General features: G+C 33.9%; 1 protein-coding gene across 3 annotated transcripts; it reads right to left on the bottom strand.

Annotated features, from left to right (window-relative positions):
• Positions 1-21,124: 21,124 nt before the first annotated feature.
• LOC105794647 (1,4-dihydroxy-2-naphthoyl-CoA synthase, peroxisomal) lies at positions 21,125-23,576 on the bottom strand. Of its 3 annotated transcripts, none has more exons than XM_052628500.1 (9): positions 23,136-23,565; positions 22,911-23,033; positions 22,710-22,811; positions 22,282-22,320; positions 22,135-22,176; positions 21,896-22,045; positions 21,700-21,795; positions 21,490-21,612; positions 21,125-21,397 (listed from the first exon to the last, which is right to left on the bottom strand). In XM_052628500.1, the coding sequence occupies exons 1-9, from the start codon at positions 23,406-23,408 to the stop codon at positions 21,281-21,283; spliced, it is 1,065 nt and encodes a 354-aa protein (XP_052484460.1). In that variant the 5' UTR covers positions 23,409-23,565; the 3' UTR covers positions 21,125-21,280. The 3 variants fall into 3 exon arrangements, 2 of the variants coding, with proteins under 2 accessions (XP_052484460.1, XP_012479377.1); XM_012623923.2 differs by having other exon boundaries at positions 21,896-21,943; positions 22,078-22,176; positions 23,136-23,564; XR_008194528.1 differs by having other exon boundaries at positions 21,366-21,397; positions 21,490-21,608; positions 23,136-23,576.
• Positions 23,577-23,829: the final 253 nt, after the last annotated feature.

The following is a 23,829-nucleotide window of genomic DNA, read 5'->3' as shown; positions in this document are numbered from 1 at the left end:
GTGTATCCCGTATTTATTTATATAGTTCACCGGCTGAACTTTAATGGTTAAATGACATGATGATGATATACACTTGATGTTTGATTATGATGTTTTCATGATTTCCAATATTATATCGTGATTTGATATTAAATGATCTTGTATAGTTGGAATGGCTATATGACTCATATATATATGGAACTCACCTATTGAATGATATTAAATAACAGTGTTAAGGTTAGTTAACTATTTTTGTTATTTAAACTATGAACACAGGGTATGTTATGTCGTTTTCGATCTATGAACTTACTAAGCCCTATTGAAGCTTACTCGAGTCGTGTTCTTGTTTCATTGTAGATTTCATCTTGTGGAGCCGAGCGATCGGATCAACTTGAAGATCACACTATCCAGCTATCTTTCGATAGACTTTGAGAACATTTAATTTGGGATATGTGGCATGTAATAGGAGTATCTTGTATTTGTTTATAAGTGACATATTTTGTGCTTGTATATAAGTTGAGTGTTTGTGGAAAATAATGTGGTTGATCATAGCTTGGTTTAAAGATTTGAATGTGATATTTGCTTGATATGTGATGGAATATATATATGATGGAATGAAATGCATATAGATGGTATAAATGTGATATGTAATATTTGAATAGGTTGGAGTTGTTTTGGATGCTATGAATTGATATATATATATATATATGTTTAGCTTCTTTTGATAGCTAATATGTGGTACATATGCTTTGACAAAGAGTGTAATTTATGATTGTGTTCTAGCATATTGTCATTTTATATGACTTTGTTTGTTAAGCTTGAAGTGGTTAGAAAATGACCTTGGATGTTGGATTTGATTATTGTATGTAATGGTGCTTTATGGCATATTGGTTAGGTACATTTAGGTTGAAATATACCACGCTCAAGTTTGATTAACTTATAGATGATGTTGTATGGAACTAAGATATAGACTTGGCTTGAAATGAATTTTCAATTTGTAATTTTTCACTAATTGTTAAAAAGTATTGATACCTAGAACCTAGAGTATCGATAATATATCAAATGAACAATTTTTAAATTTACGAATACAAATTTGGTATCGATAGTTTTATTTAGAATTCAATACTCTATAACTTTTTATCGATACATTGATAAATGTTATCGATACCTCAAATTGGCATAATGCCAAAATGATATCAATAATGTTTTTCAGACAGATACTTGTTAGAAAATATCGATACTTCTTTATTCAATATCGATACCTTATCCTTAGTTTTAAAACCTTATGAATATGTCCTTATTCATGTTTAAATCTAATTCGTAAATGGTTTTAAGCTCGTTTTAACTCCGATAATGTATGAATAACATGTTTTTGATTAAATGATTGTTGAATGATTATCGTTTAGAGAAATATGAATTAATATTGCATTATTTTGTTCTGTTATGTGTTGTAGCATCCCGTAACCCTAATCTGGTGATGGAGATGGGTGTGAGGTGTTACATGCAGGGTCGCGTTTGGGTGTTGATGTTTTATTCCGGGATTTTATCTTTGAATATAGGCTTATTGATATGGGATTTAAAGGGCCGTCATTTGCTTGGAGCAGAGGCTTTCTTTTCCAACGCCTGGACCGATTTTTTTGTAATAGAGAGTGGTTGGTCTCCTTTTCTAAGTCTTTAGTGTCTCATTTGCAACATGTGGGGCCGAATCACAGGCTGATGTACATCTCCACTAGAGCCTAGTCTCTTCATAAGTCGACTAGACCATTTAGGTTCATTGTGGCTTGGCTTGATCATGCCCAATTTGATTAGATTTTGAATGAATCTTGGTCATTAAAAGAGGGAGTATTGACTAATATTGAGAAATTTTGCTCTAAAGTCAAGGAGTGGAACAAGAACTCTTTTGACAACATTGAGAATATGAAGAGGGTGCTTATGGTCAGGCTTAAGGGGATTGAAGAGAGACTTGACATCCATACATTTGATTTCCTTAGTAGTTTGGAGAAAGACCTTAGATCTAAGCTAGAGGAAGTCCTTATTCAGGAAGCGAGTCTCTGGCAACAAAAATCCTAGTGTAAATAGGCTTATGAGGGTGACCGGAATACAAAATTTTTTCATGCTAGCACTACTCTAAAAAGAAGGTCTAATTTGATTACCATGCTAAAGTTGAGTGATGACAGTTGGTGCTACTGAATTTTATAAAGCTCTATTCTCAAAAGAAATGAGCTCGAACATGAACTCATTGGAGAAAGGTTTATTTTGTAAGATGAATAAGGTTGAGTTCAAATCTTTGTAGGCTAGCATCATGTCTGAGGAATTTAAGAAGGTTGTTTTTGACATGGATCATTTGAAAGCTCCTGGAGTTGATGGGATCCATACAACCTTTTATCAAAAGAAATGGGATGTAATTGGATGAAGTGTTTGTGATTTTGTGAAGAATATTTGGAGTGGGAGTAATTTTGAAGATTAGATCAATCGTACTTTACTTTTTTTGATCCCGGAAGTGGAGAACCCTAAGAGCTTATCCCAATTTCATCCTATCAGTCTCTATACGGTATTGTACAAAATTATAATGAAAACCATTGTTAATAGATTGAAGTCGTTAATGCAAAAATGGGTATTGCCGAACCAATCAAGATTTGTTTCTAGTAGAAGTATAACATTATTGTTGCTTAAGAGATCATTCACTCAATGGGTAGGAAAAATGGTAAGAAAAGGTGGACGGCTATGAAGATCGACCTGGAGAAAGCGTATGATAGGTTGGACTGGAGGTTTATTGATGAAACATTAGCTGATATCACTATTCCAAGTAATCTCTAACATATCATTATGTATTATATTAACTCTTCGACATTGCAAGTGTTATGGAATGGGAACCTCTCTGAGGTGATTAAACTGTCTAGAGGTATTAGGCAAGGAGACCTAATTTCACCCTACATCTTTTTTTTTGTGTATGGAACCTTTGGCCCAAATAATTAATGTTGAAGCTCTAAATGGGAAGTGGAAGCATATAAAGCTGTCTAGGGATAGTCCTAGTATTTCTCATCTATTTTTTGTTGATGATTTGGTGTTGTTTAGTGAGGCATCAGTTGCCCAAATAAAGATTGCATCAGTTGACCAAATAAATATTACGAAAATGATTATGGGGAAATTTTGTGCCGCTTCTGGACATTGAGTTAATACATAGAAAACTCAAATGTTTTTTTTTGAAGAATGCCACCCATAAATTGAAAGCAAATATCAATTGTGGACTTGGTTTTTCTTATGTGGATAATCTAGGTAAGTACCTTGAGGTACCGCTTTTGCATCAAAGAGTTACAAATGACACCTTTCAGTATATAGTTGACAATATGAGGAAAAAACTAGCAGGATGGAAATCTAAATTACTATCTATTATTGAGAGAACTACTTTAGCTAAAGTAGTTCTAGCAGCTATTCCTATTTATGCATTACAATTGGCACTGATCCCGAAAGGAGTGTGCCATGAAATGGATAAGATTATTCGTAAATTTTTTTGTGGGACTATGAAAGAGAAGAGAAGAGTACATCTAGTCAAATGGGACAATCTGTGTAAAGAAATGAAGTCTGGTGGACTTGGTTTAAGAAGTTTGACAATTTTAACAATGCTTTTCTCGTGAAGATTGGGTTTAATCTTATCAAGAAACCTGATCAGCTTTGGGTTCAAATTCTTATAGCTAAATATAAATGGAAGGGTAAATTAGCTTTTACTTTACATATGGGTAATGCTTCTCGATTGTGGAAGGGTTGCAACATTTGGAGTAGGGTAAGGGATAGTGTCATATGGAATGTTAGGAATGGAGTGAATGTCGATTTTTGGAGAGATAACTGGGTCAAGGGTTGGGGTTCTCTAATTGACAGTTATACTACACCTGAATGCATACTTAAGGAACATGTGCCTTTGAAGGAGATGGTTACGCTGAGTGGGGATTGAAATTGGCCTGTCTTGAGGTTAGTGTTACAAAACCCAGCTATTTTATGCATTTTTGCTTATAAGCCCCCATTAGCGTAGGATGTGGATGATTTTGTAGGGTGGGCTCATGAGAATAAGGGCGAGTTTACAATTTGTTCTACTTATGCATCTTCTTGTGGGTTAGATATGGTTAGGAATGGAAAAATACGACATTAGATTTGGCATATTCTGGCCCTTCAAAAGGTTCAGGTGTTTGTGTGGCTAGCTTATCTCTATAGTGTACTAACTAATGTAAACCGTGTGAAGCGTCACTTTATGACAGATGCAAGTTGGAGTGTGCGTGAAGGCATGTCGGAAAGTATTGACCATGTACTGAGGTTTTACACCCCAGCTGTGGCAACATGGTTTTCAGTGATTAAGGCGAGTAAGAGAACCCGTCGGCTCTTGATTATTTTGCTAGTGAGCTTAGTGAGTGGTCATGTAACAACTTATTTCCAGTGACATCGGAACAGTATTTTAGGACCACAAATCTGCCGAGTAAATTATTATTTTATTATTATTTAAATGCCTATGGAATTATGGTAAGTTCAAATTAAAATTTCATTAAGAAATTTTGATGTTTACATAGTTAATTAAATGAAAAGGACTAAATCGTAAAAAGGTAAAAGTTCGTTCTAATAGCTAAAAGAGTCAAATAGCTATGGAATCTTAAATTAAAGGGCTTAAATGGTAATTAGACTATTTAATGAGTTAGTGGATATACATGGCATGATTTTATTGAAAATTTAATGGTTTTAGAAGGTTAATTTAATCATTTGGTAATTAAAAGTAAAACTAAATAACAAAAGATGTGCAAAATATTGTCATCTTCATCTTTTGCTAAATTGAAAACCTAAAACACCATTATAGAAAGAGGGATATTCAGTCAAGCTAACATTGAGTGCATGGTATGTAATTTTTCTCGTTTTTAATAATTTTTATATTTTTAAGGTCGGTTTAGCTTAATCTAGCTAGCCTAGGGGTTAATTTGTAAAACTGTTAAATATTGAGGGTTATGCCATGAATGTTTTTGAATGATTCTTGATGTTAAATGATAGATTATGAACTTTTTGTGAAATAAAAAGTTTTGTAAAGTGATTTTGATGAAATTTACATTTAGGGATTGATTTGTAAAAATAGTAAAAGTTCATGTTAAATTTATAAAATGATGATTTATTTGGGTTGTTTTAGGTCCCTAAAGAATTCGATTAGCCTATGAGAGGGATTAAAATGGTTAGATTTTAAGTTATAAGATTAAGGACTAAATTGTAAAAAGTTAAAATATTAAGGGTAAAATGTAATTAAGCATAAATGTGCATTATGGATTGAATTGAATGTTCGAGGTTAATTGAAGTACTTAATGGAATATAATTATTCATTTAGATCAAGATAAACCATGTACGGATTTAGATCGGGCAAAAGCATAAGCTTCGCATTAGTTTGACTTCGTTTCTACGCTCCTAGTCGTCGAGGTAAGTTTGTATAAATGGTTAGCATTTTAGCGTTGTTTAATTTGAATGTTACTATGTTATTTTTAATGTAAATGGATTGATGTATAATCGTATTGATGCTATGATGAATTGATGAATGTTGAGTCCCGGTTGAACCTTAGAAATTCGTAGGATACAAATGACATGTCATTAGAGATTTCATGTTTTGGGTGCTGGTTTTGAATGTCCTACCGATGGCTGAAGTCTTGTATTTGTTGAAGATACTCCACAGATTGTGCGAGCAGTATTTTGCAGCTTACGTTCTAACCCACATCTCGTGTGAGTAGGCCCATTTCACAGTTCGTGTGAGTAATGATGTAAAGGAAATGTTATAGTTATGTAAAGACACATTTCGTGTGAGCTTTCATGAGTATCCAATGTAATTGTTCAAATAAAATGGTACGTGTTCAAATGAAATGTATCATGAACCTATGAAAAGGAATAGTGATCTAAATTATGTGAATACATGTGTAAAATTACTTGTTATGGATGAATTCATTTGAACCATGTAAAAATGCACTAACTTGTGTATTTGATGATGTTGAATAGGCATTATGCCAAGGTTATGGCTTAGTTGGTATTACACTTATGCTATATACATTATGCAAATGAAATGATAAGTTGTATTTATGGTATACAAGCTTACTAAACATTAATTGCTTACATGGTTTTTTCCTTATGTTTTATAGATTGTCAAAAGCTCGATCGATTTGAAAGCTCGTCAAAGATTTATCACACTATCCAGCATAAATATCGGTAGTTTTTGAATGTTTTGGCCAAGGTTATAATGACATGTATGGGTGGAGTTGTAATGGTTTTTAATTGAATATTTAGTTGATGATTTGGTATGTGTAAGTTGTGTAAGTTAACTTTGTTAGTACATTTGATACCTTGCTAGTTTGTGGCATTGAGGCTATCTTATGTTGCATATTTTGAATGGTTCATATGGTATGTTTTGACTAGGTATGATTATGGTCAAGTTATGAATTGTTTTGGAAAGTATTGAACTAGATATTGATGTTTGAAATTTGGTAAAGTTGGCATGTTTATGTAAGTTTTGATGATTTCTTTTGAGGTGCCTTGAATGACATATTGGTTAGTTGATTTAGGACTCTTGAAATGGTTTGGTTTTAGGTGAATTTTAGGGCCACACAGCTTGAGACACGGGCATGCGACCCACACACGGCCTAGCGACACGGCCTTGTGTCATTTGTGAGTTCCTTTGTATGCAAGTTGGTAAGTTACACGGTCTGGTACACGAGTATGTGGGGCAACTCAGAGAGTTACATGGTCTGGCATACGGCCGTGTAACCCTACTCGGAGAGTTACACGGGTGTGGACATTGGTTGGGTCACGACCGTGTGTCCAGTCCTTAGTTCGAAGGTTACATGGCCTGGCCACACGATTGCGTGACCCTTGTTTCCAAATTGTTGTAACTTTTTTAAAACTTTCCAAACATTTTTAATTTAGTCTCGAATTGTTTCTAAAGTATTTTTAAGGCCTTAAGGGCTCGAATTAGAGACGGAATGTGTATGTATGATTGGTTTATGATATGTTTATGATTGTGTATGAAATTTATGTTTAAATGTTCCGTTTGTACGGTAATACTTCGTAATCCTAATCTGGCGATAGATACGGGTTAGGGGTGTTATAGGGCAGGTCTTTTTGGCATTATCTGTTGATAACTTTGGGCCAGAAATGTAACACCCCTAACCCATATCCGTCGTCGGAACAGGGTTACAGAGCATTACCAAAATATACAGATCAATTACAGACATTTTCATATCATTTAACATTCATATCAGAAAATAACCATATACAATCATAATGTCCCTTTTATGAGCCCTCAAGTCCTAAATTATGCATTAGAAATAAGTCGGGACTAAACCGGAAACTCAGAGAATTTTTCGCAATATATCAAAATTTTTCCAAGGTGGAGGAGACACACGCCCGTGTGGCTCACACGGTCAAGAGACACGCCCGTGTCCCAGGCCGTGTGGGCATTCGAAATAGAGGCACACAGCTGTGTCCCAGCCTGTGTCCAATTTAGTGTGTGCTCATTGACTTAGGTCACACGGCCAAGCCACACACCGTGTGCTAGGCCGTGTGAGCATCCTAATTTGCATTAATTAGGTGCAGGGGTCACACGGCCAAGCCACACGCCCGTGTGCTAAGCCGTGTGGATAATTTTGAGCATTCTGTTTCTCAATTTTTAAGATGCAGGAGACACACGGCCAAATCACACACCCATATGCTAGGCCTTGTGTCACACACGGCTGAGACACACACCCGTGTCTCTTCCCATGTGATGAAAATAGGCTATTTTCCAAGCCACATTTTTCACCCAACTTGTATTCCACCTACATCAACACTTAAACACATTCACAAGCAAATACAAGTCCTTCAAATTAAGCCAAAATCAAGTCTTATGCATGACTTGTCAATACATATGACCAAGTGTCCAAACTTACCAAAATAACCTAATACATATATATACATCCTTGTACTAAATTTGCCAATTCAAACCAATCATTAATATACCTATGATTTCCATCTTTCATCCATTTCAAACACACATCAAACATATATAAACTTTTATATACAATCAAAATATGTCCAACACAAGCCATTCCAATGGCTAGTCACAACCAAACACATACACACCATTATTGGCCAAATTTAGCCTATACATGCCATTATAACCCAAAATTTAGTATGTTACATATACTAAACTGAGTTGATAGATAGTGTGAGATATCTCCGCTAAACTTCCAATCCAACGAGCTTCTGAAGTACTATAAAACAGAGGAAATAAAATAGAGTAAGCATTTAATGCTTAGTAAGTTCGTATAACATGGAATTTAACTTACCATTATTTCACATATAAGGAAAGCATACAAAACATATTCCAAACAACTTGGCCAAAAGCCTAAACACATATCCTCAACAATCACGTTAGTCATGTATTTCATATAAATATCAAGAAACATGTATGAGCTCACAAATAATCAAATTTCCAAATTCATACACTTTCCAAATAATGTTTCCTTGTAATAAGTACAATTAAATCCATGTATTTCAAGTATATTTTCGTAACAATTCGCCTTGAACTCAGATTGTCACATATCATAACTTTGCTTGTTGAATCATTTAAATATCGATGGATACACGAGTAGTACACACAAAGTGTACAAAACTATAATCCGTCAATTCATATTCGGGTATGCTTATACGAGCACATAAACAGGTAGCTCAAGAGAGCCATTAATCGGGAAGCTCATGTGAGCCATGTAACAGGAAGCTCATTCGAGCTGTATAACGGGAAGCTTATAAGAGCCATAATCGGGAAGTTCAAGTGAGCCAATGTCGGGAAGCTCCAGAGAGCCAATATCGGGAAGCTCTAGAAAGCCAATTATTTGGGAAGCTCATGAAAGAGCCTTTAATCCGGAAGCTCCGAAAAGTCATATATCGGGTCACTCATAAGAACTACGGTGTGTCCACAACACATGTAAGATCACAACCAATCGAGATGCTCCGAAGAGCTATTAATGGGAAGCTCGCAAGAACCATATAACGAGAAGCTCATGAGAGCTAATAACGAGACGATCTTTCGAGCTGTGGTGTGTTCGCAACACATGCAGGATCACAACCAATTCGGGAACCCTGTATCCATCGAATTTCATTTATTCAAACGTGACTTAATACTTGTCGGTCATCGTCAAATATGTGATTAATTTCATATACATGACAATAATACAATCACATACACAACATTCAATTCAAACATATAAATATACAATTTAGTTACTCGAACTTACCTCAACAATGTTCGTGTATGCAAAATCTACTAATCCGACACTTTTTCTTTTCCTCGATCTAACTCCGTATTTGGTCTATCCGGATCTATATGAATGAATTTATCATTAATTTAATACAATTCATCCCCAATTCAATCTAATTCACATCTTAGGCAAAATTATCATTTTTCCCCTATACTTTTATTTAATTATGATTTCGTCCCTAGGCTCGAAAAATGAAATTTATGCAATTTAATCCTTATTCCAAGCCTAGTAAATTTTCATATATATTAATAACAGCCCATGAATTTCATAAAATTCAGAATTTTCCATAAATTCAACATCTTTTCAATTTATTCACTAAATCATGATTTCATCAAAATTCTTTAACAAAATACTTTTTAATACCCATCAACATCTCAAATTCATCATCTAATAACTAAAATCATATAAAATCATCAATGGTAACTTCTAAAATTTTCAATAAAATCAAAAACTAAGGTAAAGGTTAATTGGACCTAATTGTAACAATCTCAAACATAAAAATTACAAGAAACAGTCAAGAATTGAACTCATATGAAGCCAAAATATGAAGAACTAGCTTAAACCCTTTCTCCTATGGTTGCTTTGGCCGAATGTTTGATGATGAAATGTCTAAAATTCAATTAATCCCATTTTGTTTATTTTAATTTCAATTTATTTACTATTTTGCCATTAATTGCTTTTATTTTATTAATTTCTCATGCTATGCCGCCTCATCCTTCAACTTTAGGCATATTATGCCTTTAAGTCCTCTCTTATTTATTAGTTAAGACATTTAGTCATTTAATTATCATAATTAACAAGTTTTGCAATTTAGTCTTTTTAACCAATTAGACATGTAATCGGTAAAATCTCTTAATGAGATTTTCATACGACATTCTTAACATACCATAGACCATAAAATAATATTAAAATAAATTTTCTTTTGACCTCGAATTTGTGGTCCCGAAACCACTGTTCTGATTTCACTAAAAAAGGGTTGTTTCAAGAAAGAATAATTATGTCTTCAACACTGAATTTGTTGAAAGCATGAACATATTGGAGAAAGTCGATGAATGAGAGGAAGTTTTTTACACGCAGTTAAGAGAAAGGAGATTCCTTTGAGCCACATTAATGCGATCTCTCGAGGTTTAACAAGATGGACTCTACCAGATGGTGGTTGGCTCAAAGTGAATACTGATGGTGTAGTTTTCCAATTGTCTGGGATTGATGTGGTAGGAGGTTTAATACGAGATCATCAAGGCGTTTGGGTCGTCGATTTCTCTAAAAATATTGGTTGTTGTTCTGTGGTTTTGGCAGAACTCTAGGGTGCTTTTGAGGGGCTCCAACTAGCATGGGGTCTAGGTTTAGAGAGGGTGATACTTGAGATTGATAGCATTGAAGCTATCGAAGTGATCCAAGAAAATGAAAATGAGAAACTTCTTTCAATCGTGGGGCGTTCCACTAAGGACCTTTTTACACGTTCATGGATGGTCTACGTTAGACATGTGTTTAGAGAAGAGAATAAGATTGCGAATGGACTGAAAAAAATGATGTTCTCAAGACTTTTGAGAAATCATATTTACATGGAGCCACCGAAGGAAGTGCTTCAATTATTGCACGATGATTAAGTTGGTGGGAATTCGCTTTGTCTAATTAATCTTTGTCTTATTACTTATTTTTTACCAAATTTTTTATCATATATAATTAACTAATTTTACGCGTTGCAAGCACGTTATTTTTACATTTACAATAAACTACATTAATACATGGAAAATAAGTATAGGGTTGAAAGAACAAATATGCTACAACGTTTGTCATTATTGTTTTCGCTAAATCATTTTTGCAGAGTTGATATGAATCCATGTGAGACTCACTACACCAAAAGAGGCCTTTAGCGGCGCATTTAGCGGCGTTTAAAATCCAAACGCCACAAAAAACTGAGCAATAGCGGCAAGTGTTAAAAAACGCCACAAATTACAAGCAATAGCGGCGATTACCCAAAAGCGCCGCAAATGAGTTAGGTAAACGGTACCGTTTTCATGGTTAGATTCAAAGACATTAGTGGCGCTTCAATGAAAACGCCGCAAAAGACAAACATTAGCGACGCTTTTTCCAGAAGTGCTGCAAAAGTGATTAGCAGACGATGCCGTATTGATTTACATTTGATTACATTAGTGGCGTTTATAAGTAAACGCCGAAAAAGATCCTGTATTCGCGGCGCGTTCACAAAAGCGCCACAAAGTTTTCCAGCGAACGACGCCGTTTTCTATTAAATTTTATAGAGAAATAGTGGCGTTTTAAATGAAGCACCGCTAAAGCCATTCATTAGCGGCACTTTACTGGAACGCCACAAAAGATTTTACCGAACGACGTCGTTTTCGTGATGAGTTTTATACACTATGGTGGCGCTTATATGAAATCGTCGCTGAAGGAAGCGCCGCAATAAGTTTTATGCATACGCCGTCGTTTTCTGTTGTGCTTAGGAACATTAGTGGCGGTTTGTTAAAAACGCTGCAAATGTCAAGCATTAGCTTAGCTGCAATGTTGAATAATTTTAATTAAAACGACGTCGTTTTATTGTATAGGTTTAGGTACATTAGCGGCGCGACCTTTAAAAACGTCGCATAAGTTAAGCATTAGCGGCGCTTTTTTGTAAGCGCCGCAAAAAGATTTAAGCAAACGGCGTCGTTTTGTGGTGGAGGTTTGGAGACATTAGTGGCGCGTTTTGGGGAAGCGCCGCAAATTGTTAAGAAAAACTATATTTTTTTTGTTGAGCTTTCAATGCATTGGCTGTTTAGGGATTATGGATTTAGGCCTTACGGTTTATTGTTTATTGTTTAAGGGTTGAGGTTTAAGATTTAAGGTTTATAGTTTATATATGTTTTATGATTTAGGATTTAGGATTTAAGCAGGTTTATATATTCTATGATTCAGGGTTTAAGGTTTAGGCTGAGTTAGGGGTTTAGGGATTATAGTGCAATGGTTAAGGTCTAAGGTTTAAGTGTTTAGGGTTAAAGGTTAGGGGTTAGGGGTTTATAGTTAATGTTTTATGATTGAAGGTTTAGGGGATATGGTTAAGGGTTATGTATTATGGTTTGTGGTTTATCATTTGAGGTCGGGGCTTAGGGTGTAGGTGTTAAGGGGTTAAGGGTCATGGTTTATGATTTATAGGTTTAAGATTTAGGGTTGAAGGGATAAGATGGTCTAGGTCAATTTAGGATCAAGGATTAAGGGTTTAGTGTTTAGGGTTAAAGGTTTAAGGTTATACCCTAAACTATTTTAGGGTTTAAGGTTTAAGGAATAGAGTTTACGATTTAGGGTTTAGGGGATAAGGGTTGTGGTTTAGGGGATAAGGGTTGTGGTTTAGGGTCTAGGTTATTTAGTATTTTTGAAGATTACAACTTGAATTCACCGAATTTAATTTTTAATTTGATGTTTTAGAAAAATACAAACACTATCTACGGATTAAGTTCCTACCTTAAATTTTAATAAAAAACCATCACTAAAAATCAAATTTCCCATTTAATAGAATTAAAAATAATATTGCCATATTGTTGTATGATATTTTAATTTTTTTAAATTATTAAATATTTGAAAATTATTTACTCTAGTGGCGTTTCGGCCAGAAACGCCGCAAAAATGTGTTTAAAATTACGTAAAACGGCGCCGTTTGGCTAAAGGAATTTGAATTTTAGTGGTGTTTTTATTAAAAACGCCACTGAAGGTATGCTATAGTGGCATTTTATATTGAAACGCTGCAAATACATAAATGTTTCTCTGTACGAAAACGGCGTCGTTTTCTTAAATTATTTGAACTCCTTACTGGCGTTTTTATTTAAAACGCCGCAAAATGTGATCTTTAGCGGCGTTTGGTATAGAAACGCCACAAATGTGTATTAAAAAATGTTCAGAACGTCACCGTTTCGTTACATGAATTTGAATTTTAGTGGCGTTTGTATGAAAAACGCCACAGAAGGTATACAGTAGTGGCGTTTTTATAGAAACGCCGCAAATCCGTATATGTTTTTGTGAATGAAAACGGCGTCGTTTTCTTGAATGATTTGAACTCTTTTGTGGCGTTTGTATTTAAAACGCCGCAACTGTAAGCTTTAACGGCTTTTAGTATGAAAACGCCACAAATGTGTATTACAATATGTTCAAAACGTCGCCGTTTCGGTTGAGGAACAGTCCTGTTATTCAGAGCGTCGTCGTTCTGCTTGGCGTTACATATTTTGACCCCTTTCGAACCCTAAAAGCCGTACCCAGCCCCTAAACTCATCTTCCTTCCCCTTCCCCTTCCAAATCCCTAATTTCTTTAGCCGATATCTCCTCCACTCCCCTAATTCGAGACATTGACGGAGTTATTTAGTGTATTCGGTTCTTCATTTCGTCGGTATAGTACGTTCAAATCTTCACAGCATTTAGAGGAAGACGAACAGTGGAATAGTTTTTGGGGTAAGCACAAACCGGTTTGATTTCCCTCTTTTTTTTCGTGTTTAGGGTTCAATATCGTTAACAATCCATTTCGTCCATGGATTTAGGGTTGCCGAACACATAAAACAGTGGAATTTTTTAGTACGGTGGAATCACATCCGGCCCGATTTCCAGAACTCTTCGTCTTCGTTTAGGTATGAAATTCGGATCTCTTAAATCTAGCTTTACGGAATTATTTTGTTTAGGGTTTTAAGCAGTAACTGTCTTACATTTTGACAGAGGAATGGTATGCTTTTGAATGCCTAAGTAATTTTTGTATGTATATATTTTTTTTAATTTGTTTGTGGTTGCAGTTAATTGATTAATTAAAAAGGATTTTGCAGCATATTGTAAACCTTGTTTTTGTTTAAAGTCTTTCTACTTAGGTTTAATCAGTATAAAATTTAGGTTTAATCAGTATAAAATTTAAGAAAATTTTATATATAAAATACGCTATTATAATATTTCGATTTAGATAATTTGACAGTTGATTTTTCACTTAAGTTCATGTAAATTTGTTTTAGTTATGAAGTTGAACAAGTTTAGTTTTTCCTTAGTTAAATTTTTCTTTCCTTTGGTTGCAGCATTTTAGTTTTGGCAATCTAGTTTGCAAATTTGGTACCTCTCACTGGTTTGAAGCAATACATAGAAAGGGTAGATAACCAGAAGGTAAGTTGATCCTTTATTTTATTTGTTTTTTCATTTTATAAATTGACATGTGATTTTGGACTGTTTTTATAATTGGTATATTTGTATTTGGGACTGTTATAATTTGGTATTTGGTTAATGTGGCTGCAAGTTCTTTTTTGCTGGAAGTTCTGCTTAATGTTGCTGATTAATGTTAGGGATTAAAATCAATTCAGTTTTTTTTGCTGCACGTTATGGTTAATGTTGCTGCTTATTGTATTTATTTCTGGTTATTGTTCTGGTCTTGAAGATGTTTTTTGCTCCATCTTTGTACTAAGTGTTTGAATTAATTTCTGTTATGGAATATAATTTCAACTATTATACAGTATTCCCATGGTTTGTAAAGATCCAAATTGAAATCAAATATAATTGCAATTGTGAATGAATTGATTTAAAGTTTTAGTTCATGTAATTTTGTTTCGTGTTCGATTTGATTTGGGTTCAAATGATTAAATAATGCATAAGTTTAGAAAACATTACTTAGGTTTTGTAATTTAAATGGTTTTGGATTTAGGATATAAAGAATTTTAATTGGCTTTTGCAGCTAATTAGATTGTACCTTCTCATCTGTTTTTGCTGCTAAGATGGTACATTTTATTGTTTTTTGCTGCTAAATCAACCATCTACGGATACCAAATTTAGACTTTGCTTAAATCTGAAATTGTACTACTTGTTCAGGTTCGGTTTTCTTTGCTAAAAATATTTTCCTTTACTTGAATTTGAACCATGTACGCAACCTTTCGTGCAAAAAACGCAATCATTTTGGGACACAAATATTACTCATATATTATAAGACAAAATATTTTTAATATATAACATATATTAATATGGACATATAACCTATATTCCAAATTTATTAATAATAAATTTTATAATTTATCGATTAAATGTAAATTGGATATATAACCTATATTTCAAATTTATTAGTAAACAATTTTTAAATTATATAACTTACATAAATTATATAACTTACATAACTTATAAATATTTATATACATTTTTAATATATATTTTTAAAATCTATATTTTTTCAAAATTTATCAATCATAGCATAACTTACATAACTCAAATTTATCAATCATATCATAACTTATATATAAACTTACATAATACATATCTTAAATAACATACAATACATAAACTTACATATAAACTTGCATAACAATTTTAAATTATATAACTTACATAACTTACATACCTTACATAAATTAAATAACTTACATAACTTACATAACTTAAATAACTTACATAATACATAACCTACCTAACTTACATAACTTACATAACTTAAATAACTTACATAATACATAACTTACCTAACTTAAATTATTTACATAATACATAACTTAGTACATAATTTACATAATACATAACTTATACATAACTTACATAAATTAAATAACTTACATAACTTACATAACTTACATAACTTACATAACTTAAATAACTTACATAACTTACATAACTTACATAACTTACATAACTTACATAATACATAACCTTCCTAACTTACATTATTGTCTAATACATAACTTAATACATAACTTACATAACTGGCGTTTTGACTAACCCGTGCAAATTATTGTCAACGTCAGACTTCAAGAATTAAGAAATGGACCGGTCTTGGATGAATTTGTCAAGGGTTAGTAACGGTTATCGAAATGGGATGCAGAGTTTTCTAAATTTTGCATTTCAATATGCAAGCCAAGAGAACGTGATTCTTTGCCCATGTAAGAACTGTGGAATATTTCGGACAGCTTACTGACATAATTGAGTTGGATTACTACGGCAAATGGAAAGTTGTCTTATTTCGAGGTGATTGGGCCGATGTTAATACAGCTCGTGGAATCAAGCAAGATCAATTTGGTTTTACAATGGTGAACTTTGACTGATTGATTCACATAGGACAATAACTAATAGATGAGCCGTATGTATTCTCAAGTCAAGTCAAACAAGTTTTTTACTCAAAAGATCCAACTGATGAGGGTTGGTACGTTGTACTCCGTAACATCCCTAGAGACTTGTTTGACATAGGCAGTGGAAGTAGAGATAACATCGACGACAGATCAGAAACTTTGCCATTTCCAGAACAAAACTTAAACGATAATATCCCTAGTACTAGTGCACAATTTCAATGGGTTCGTCAGGATACGGATGAAGATATTTACGAATAATGATGTAGTAAGATTTTACGATTGTTTAATTATATGTAACTTACATTAGTATTAAATCTTGGTCTTATTATATATTTCAACTATTTTATATGTGCTGTTATTGTTGTAATTAGTTATTAAGTTTAATTACATTTTATGTGTATTGTAGATAAAATGCCTAGAAGAAAAATTATAAGGGAAAGCATTGTTCAAAATGATCCAAACTCGATAGAAACAAATAGTACTGAACAACATACAGCAATTGGATCTTCGAATGTTCCGATTACACACGAGGATCCTACGGAAGTTCAAAGTAAATTACATTAATTACATGCGTGTTGACTTATAATTGATTTATTTTTCAAATTCTTATATTATAATATACCATTTGTAGCTGAAAATGGTGGGACGCGTAGAGGTCGAGGACGTACGATACTTAGAGAGTTATACGATTAGATCCAGTCGAGCGTGTCAAGGTATGCAGAAACAGTTTTGGTCAGCCTGTTGGATCAGAAGCTCGACTTTTAGCAGGATACATGGCATTTTAGCACGAAATGCAAATATGTTGCCTATCAACTACGAGTCATGGCGTCAAATGCCCGATAGCAACAAAAACCAAGCCCTCGATAATATTAAGGTAACAAAATGTTAATGTCATTTGTAATGCTTGGGAAATAGTTTCATTTATATTTACTTTATTAACTTGTGTTTTTTTGTAGTCAAGGTTTGCTTTAGAGGTCTCGGATGCTTATGTAAAGAAGGCATTGGGAAAAGATGGAGAGACAATAAAAGTACTTTGAAGAAAAATTATTATAAGACAAAACAACCTCGATGAGAAATTGCAAAATGTCCCACGGGTATGTTGAGGTACCAATGGGAAGATGCGTTAGATTTTGGCATTCTCAGAAAGGAGAGGTACGATGCACTTCCAAACTATTGTAATTATTTTGGTTTATAGTATTTACTATTTACGTACTAAAAATTTTATAACGAGGATCGTGAACGAGTTGGAAAAAGCATAAGAAGAATAAAAATTCACTCACACAGCCGGGTCGAGAAGTTTTGCATGTGTAGCTGAGGCGGAGGTATTTTTAATTTTTTAATATTCTCAAATATGTATAACTTTCTATTAAATAATATTTTTACTACTATATTGTAGGAACGGTCGTCCGGTCAAAAAGTTAGACGCCTACAACTTTTTGAAATTACACATAAGAAGAAAGATGGATCTGCTATGACTCCTGAAGCTGGTGAAATTATGGTACGTTTACTTAATACGATTTCACTTGTTTTAGTTATTTATAGTGTTTATTTTCTAATGGTTTAATTCATTGCTTGTAATGCGACTATTGTTATATTGCATTTGTTTTTTTTACTATATATTGCGTTCCTAACTATGTGATTTATTTATTAGGAAAAACTAAAGGAAAAAGATTTGAGTATGAAGCGATTGCTTCTAGTGATAGTTCTGTTCATCTTGAAGATATTGATAACCGGATTATTACTGAAGTTTTGGGTCCTGAAAAGTATGGTCGGGTTCGATTTCAAGGATCTTTTATCAGCCCAACCCAATATTTTGGATCCAGCTCGCACCAATACATGGCTTCGGGGAGTCAATCTCAAGCTGAAGTTCAGAGGTTAAAAGACTAGATGGCTCAGATGCAAGCGACCACATTTGAGGTTCAAAGGAAATAAGAAGAACTTCAGCAACAACTTAAAGCAGAGGCGGCAGCGAGGGAAGCAAATGCCGCAGCGAGAGAAGCAGCGATAGAAATAGATGTTCAAAAGAAATATGAAGAACTACAGCTACGACTTCAAAAAGATACGGCATCGAGAGAAGCAGAGCAGAGCAAAAAGTACGACGAACTTCAACAACAGCTTCAGATTATGATGAAGATGTTTCAGCAGTCGCAACTTCCGCCGTCATAGTGTATATTGCATAAATACTTTTAATGCTTTTGTAAAGAAAAGTATGAATTCACTTTTATTTATATCAATTAATATTATTTTAGTCATTTAATTTGAAATATTATATAAATTTATTGTTTTTGGTTAGTTTAGATCTGGTTGCTTTTGATTTGTTGTTGCGGAGGGTTGAGAAAATGTAAAATTTTATTTTAAAAATCCCAAAATTAGTGGCGTTTTTAAAAAAAGCCGCTAAAAGTCATACCAAACAAGTGGCGTTTGTGAAATAAGTGCCGCTAAAGAACACTACTTTTAGCGGCATTTTTGAACAAGTTACCGCTAAAGAACATTACTTTTAGGCGTTTTATTCCAAAGCGCTAAAGAACATGATCTTTAGCGGCGTTTTTTTCCTAAGCGCCGCTAAAGAACATGAGATTTCGCGGAGTTTTTTTCTAAGCGCCGCTAAAGAACATGATCTTTTGCGGCATTTTTTTCTAAGCGCCGCTACAGAACATGATCTTTAGCGGCGTTTATTTCCTTAATGCCGCTAAAGAACATGATTTTTAGCGGCGTTTTTTTGTGTAAGCGCCGCAAAAGTTAGCGACGTTGTCGTTAGCGGCATTTTTTGTGGCGCTTCTTCAAGTGCCGGAAATGGATTTAGTGGCGTTAAAAAGCGCCGCTAAAGGCCTAAAAAAACACCGCTAAAAACCTGTTTTGCTGTAGTGACTTCTACAAAATACAGTCATATAATGCACCAGCAATTCCCACTAATGTATCGTGAACCAAACTTTAGGATGGCTCAAATGCAATGTGGATGCAACAAGATCAGTGGAGGAAAATACAATTAGCTATGCACTTGTTTTACATTATTCTCATGGCCAAGTTGTTAAGTGCTCGCTTTATAGGATCACTGCTAGATCCTAGCATGGCTGAAGCTTTTGAGAATTAGGGAATCCCTTTTATGGCTGAAAACATTACATGCTTTGTTTTCGGGTAGCTAATTTAGGATTGTTTGGGGATTTAAATACATTTTTAGCATTTGACCTTCCTTTGGATATGAAGGAAAGTCAATAAAATGGCTTATTCGCTTGCAAAAGTGATCTTATTGAGTGTAAATCATACCGAGTGAGACACTCCTACTAATCTTCTTTCTATTTTCAGTTTGGATGTCAATTTGATTTCAAACAGTAATGGAGATAGGCGTATGTCTTCGATTTAATTTTTATTCTCTCCCTAGTAGTTATTATGTTCTTTATATTTTCCTTTGAATTAATATAAATATTCTACTTTTAAGAAAAAAAATACCTTAAAAAAAGAGTATAGGGCTAAAAGTAAATTGACTTTTTTTCAAAATAAATTGAACAATTTTATTTGAAAGGGAAATAAATTAATCAATTTAGACTGTGTTATTAGAAAGTGAATAAACAAAAACTAATTTAGGATGATATTGAATATTTATGCTAATAGCCGATTGGGTATTAGTTCAGTTGGAGGAGGATGTGGGTTCGAATGATCCTCTTGTTTAAGGGTTGAGATGAGTTATGACTAGTTCTAAGCATTGCATCAACTTGAAAACTTTCAAATACTTTCACAATTGAATTAAATTTTCAAACAAAAATATTTATGTTAATAAATTATTAAGTCTCTATTTTGACATCAACATTGTTTCGAGTGCAAGAATACGAGGACTTGAGTGTGCTGAATCTTATTATCCTCTTATTTCAGGGTTAGAGAGGGACTATAGATAGTTCTAGATATTATATCAAAAAGAGTGATATGATAAAAACTTAACTGAGATTAATGTTCAAAAAATAAATAAGTAAATACATCATATTAAGAATATTAAATGCACTCTTATTGTGTATCAAGGTAAGTATCATAGTAAGATAGTTTAGTAATTTTCCAATCGAATTAGTTTCTTGACTCGTGACACCAACTCAATTAGAGATTTAGATAATAGTATAGATAATAAAATTACATATGCTTAATTCAAATTTTAATATATTTTTAAGAATTTTAAAAATTACAAAACAAATCTTAAATTCTTTAAATAAATTTTCCGAATTAACAAATGAAAATTAAAACTTTTACAATGTTAGGAAAAACATTTTAGATTTTTTAAAAATTAATAAATTTTTTGAATTTTTATAATTGTTAAATTTAAATAAAAGGTTGGCAGGGAATCTTAATATTATCAGCATGTAGTTATTAAAATTGTTAAGAGTTTTGGTTACTGCTCGTTCCATGTTTTGTTAGAATGAAAATGAATTTTGGTTAGGTAATGGGAAAATTTTTGGCCTCTTTAATATTGAATGTTTATGGCCTATAAAATTGTGGCATATTTAACAAAATAACAATTTAATTCACTTAAGACTTAAATTATTCAGCTGAGCCTTATGATGAGACCATGAGATTATTGGATAAGAATTGAGTTATTATCTTTATTTTTCATGTATTTCAAGTTGTTAGAAAACTTAGTTATGAAAACTATAAATAGATTGCTTGTGGCGTCAGATCGGGTGTAGTTTTGAGAGTCTCTTTGCCACAGCTTACTGTGTTACAAGATTGTTTTTAGATGGTTGTACAGCAAGTTTGTTGTTCCACCCATAATATGTACATCAATAGTGGAACGAAATACAAACCGAGAGCTTTTTCAGAAGCAAATTGATTAATTAGAAACCAGCTGATGAGATTGTTTTACATGTAACAAAACAGGGTGCATTAAATAAAAGAGCAAGCTTCCTTTGGAAATGAATAAAAGTAATGTCGAAGTAGAAACCATTTGAATCCACCCAATCCTCAACCTTACGGTCGCCTTGAAAATTTTGAGAAATTTGGGCGTCTACGCTCCACATATGCTGTTTTCCCCTCGTTCCCTTCTTCAGTTCCATAAAATATGAGTGTCGCATTTCCACCAACTTCCTGAAAAAATATAGAGGAAATGAAACAAGTGAATTTTCAGATTGAACAGTTTTTTTTTTTTAAAAGGGGCTGCTTGTGATTCGATTTGGTACCTGAAGTCCAGCATGGCCATCATCAACAGCATTAAGAGCTGCTTTTAACACTCTGATTGCTGTTGGACTGTTTCTTAGGATCTCTCTACACCATTTAATTGTTTCTTGCTCTAGTTTCTCTAGCTAGATCATATGCCACAAAATTAACCTTCTTATCTATTTGAGGGAATAGGCTGAATGAGTGGCACTCTTCATACAAGAACAACTTACCGGTACAACAGCATTCACAAGCCCCATTTTCTCTGCCTCAGAGGCAGTGTAAAACCTGGCAAGAAACCACATTTCGCGCGCCTTTTTAGGTCCAACCTGTTAATCGAATCCAGATCAAACACACTGCTCAGATTGCATGTAAGACGAACAACGAGTATCATGCCAAATAAAAGCTTCCATCTTTCTCGTAGCTTACCAAACGGGACATTATGGAACTTCCATAACCAGCATCAAAACTTCCCACCTGCGGCATATCCAACCAGATAATTCTAATCAGGGCAACAAATGCACAAGCATGTAGCATCAGCACCACCATCCAAAGATGAAAACTACAAGAACAACAAAGCTGGAGCAACAGAAGATATGATTTGTAAGCACCTTGGGACCAGTTTGACCAAAAATAGCATTATCCGCAGCAATGGTCAGATCACAAACCATATGTAAAACATGCCCTCCTCCAACAGCATAACCAGCAACCTGATTTATAAGAATGACAGCAATTTAAATAATGAAAACTAATGTAATCCAACAAAAAATAACCACTGTCCCTAATTATTTTAGAAATAGAAGAAAAGAGATTACCATTGCAATCACTGGTTTTGGAAGACGCCTAATTTGTACCTGCAAATAGATAAATATCAAGAAAGATAAAGAATTAAGGGATCATACGTAAAGAATCAAAGATGATTAATTGCTACAGCTTGATGGAAATATATAAGGCGTCACTCCTCTTAGTAGTTTGCGATGTTAGTAACCCACGTTATTGAGAAAAGATAAGGCAGTATTGAGTTGATAGACAGTGCGCATTAGGCTATTTACGGATTTAGATAATATTAACCCGTTTTACCTTTGTTGACAACATATCCAAATTCATAGTCCATTTTACTAAATTTGATTATTTAGCGGATCTCAAATATTCACTTTACTAAATAAACGGATTTAGATGGATTCAAAGTCGATTATTACAAAAATTGCAAGATATCCCGAACTAAATACACCAAAATTTGCACCTGAAGATCTAAAACATTAAGGCGGCCAAAATTTTCAAAATCAGCATAACCATCTGCTTTTCGCAACGCCTGGTCACCACCGCTACAAAAAGCCTTGGTCCCCTATAGCAACAGATTATCAACTATATCAACCAAAAATAGGAAGAGGAAAAAAAGTCAATAACTTACGGATATGGCGGAAAACTGAAAATTGGGAAATACCTTCCCTGTGAGAATTATAACTCCAATGGAACTATCATCCCTGGCATCATTAAACGCGCGTATAAGCTCCTTAATCGTCTGCGGACGGAAAGCATTTCTTCTCTCCGGTCTATTTATTGTAATCTTGAAAAAAAAAAGCATAGCAAGAAAAGATTTTAAGCATTTCTTTAAAGTTGAACAACACCCCGGTAAGCAAGTTATCAACGAGGGTGAAGTTTAATTGACCTTTGCAATGCCTTCACCAATAGCCTTTTCATAAATAATGTCGGTGAACTCTTTGCCGTACTCATCACAAGCAGTTTTCCACTCAACCTCATGGCTTGCAACTTCGCCATGGATTCTATGATAGCTATCATCCATGGAAGCATTACAGAGACCTATGGAGCCACGGGTCAAACCGGAATTCGAGCCCGAACCGATCGGCAACAAGAAATGGTTGTAGACCGTTACAATCCTCCTAGTCACGGCGTTGAGTTCGTTGTCCGAAATCTTCGCCATTGTAAGCTGAATTTTGGATTGTGAGGATTTGGGTTTTGAGTAATTCAAGTGGAGTTTGAAAAGTGTGTGAAGTTTTTATTTAATATTATTGGGTTGGTGTAGGGAATGGCTTTTGCTGTCGACCGCAGTGATTTCATTGGGAAAATACGTTTTGCTAAGAGATGAGATAAGATAAGATGTTGGTTACGTACCAACGTTACTGTACAAGTCGTTGCTTTTGGAACATTCGCGGGAGTTTACCGGAACGCACCGTCCCTCTCCACGATTTTTTTTTTTAAGGTAAGCTATATTAGTGAAAAAAAATCTCTCCTAATTATAAAAAATTTATAAAATAGTCATGTAACACTCTAATATCCGACTCGATTACTGGACTAACGGATTAAGTATAAGAGTACTACATTACATATCAGAGTGGCCAACT

This window comes from Gossypium raimondii, chromosome 3, assembly GCF_025698545.1.
Source record: "Gossypium raimondii isolate GPD5lz chromosome 3, ASM2569854v1, whole genome shotgun sequence".
NCBI classification, from domain to species: Eukaryota; Viridiplantae; Streptophyta; class Magnoliopsida; order Malvales; family Malvaceae; genus Gossypium; species Gossypium raimondii.
The sequence above is the reverse complement of the archived record's forward strand: the minus strand, read 5'-3'. Positions and strand labels throughout refer to the sequence as shown.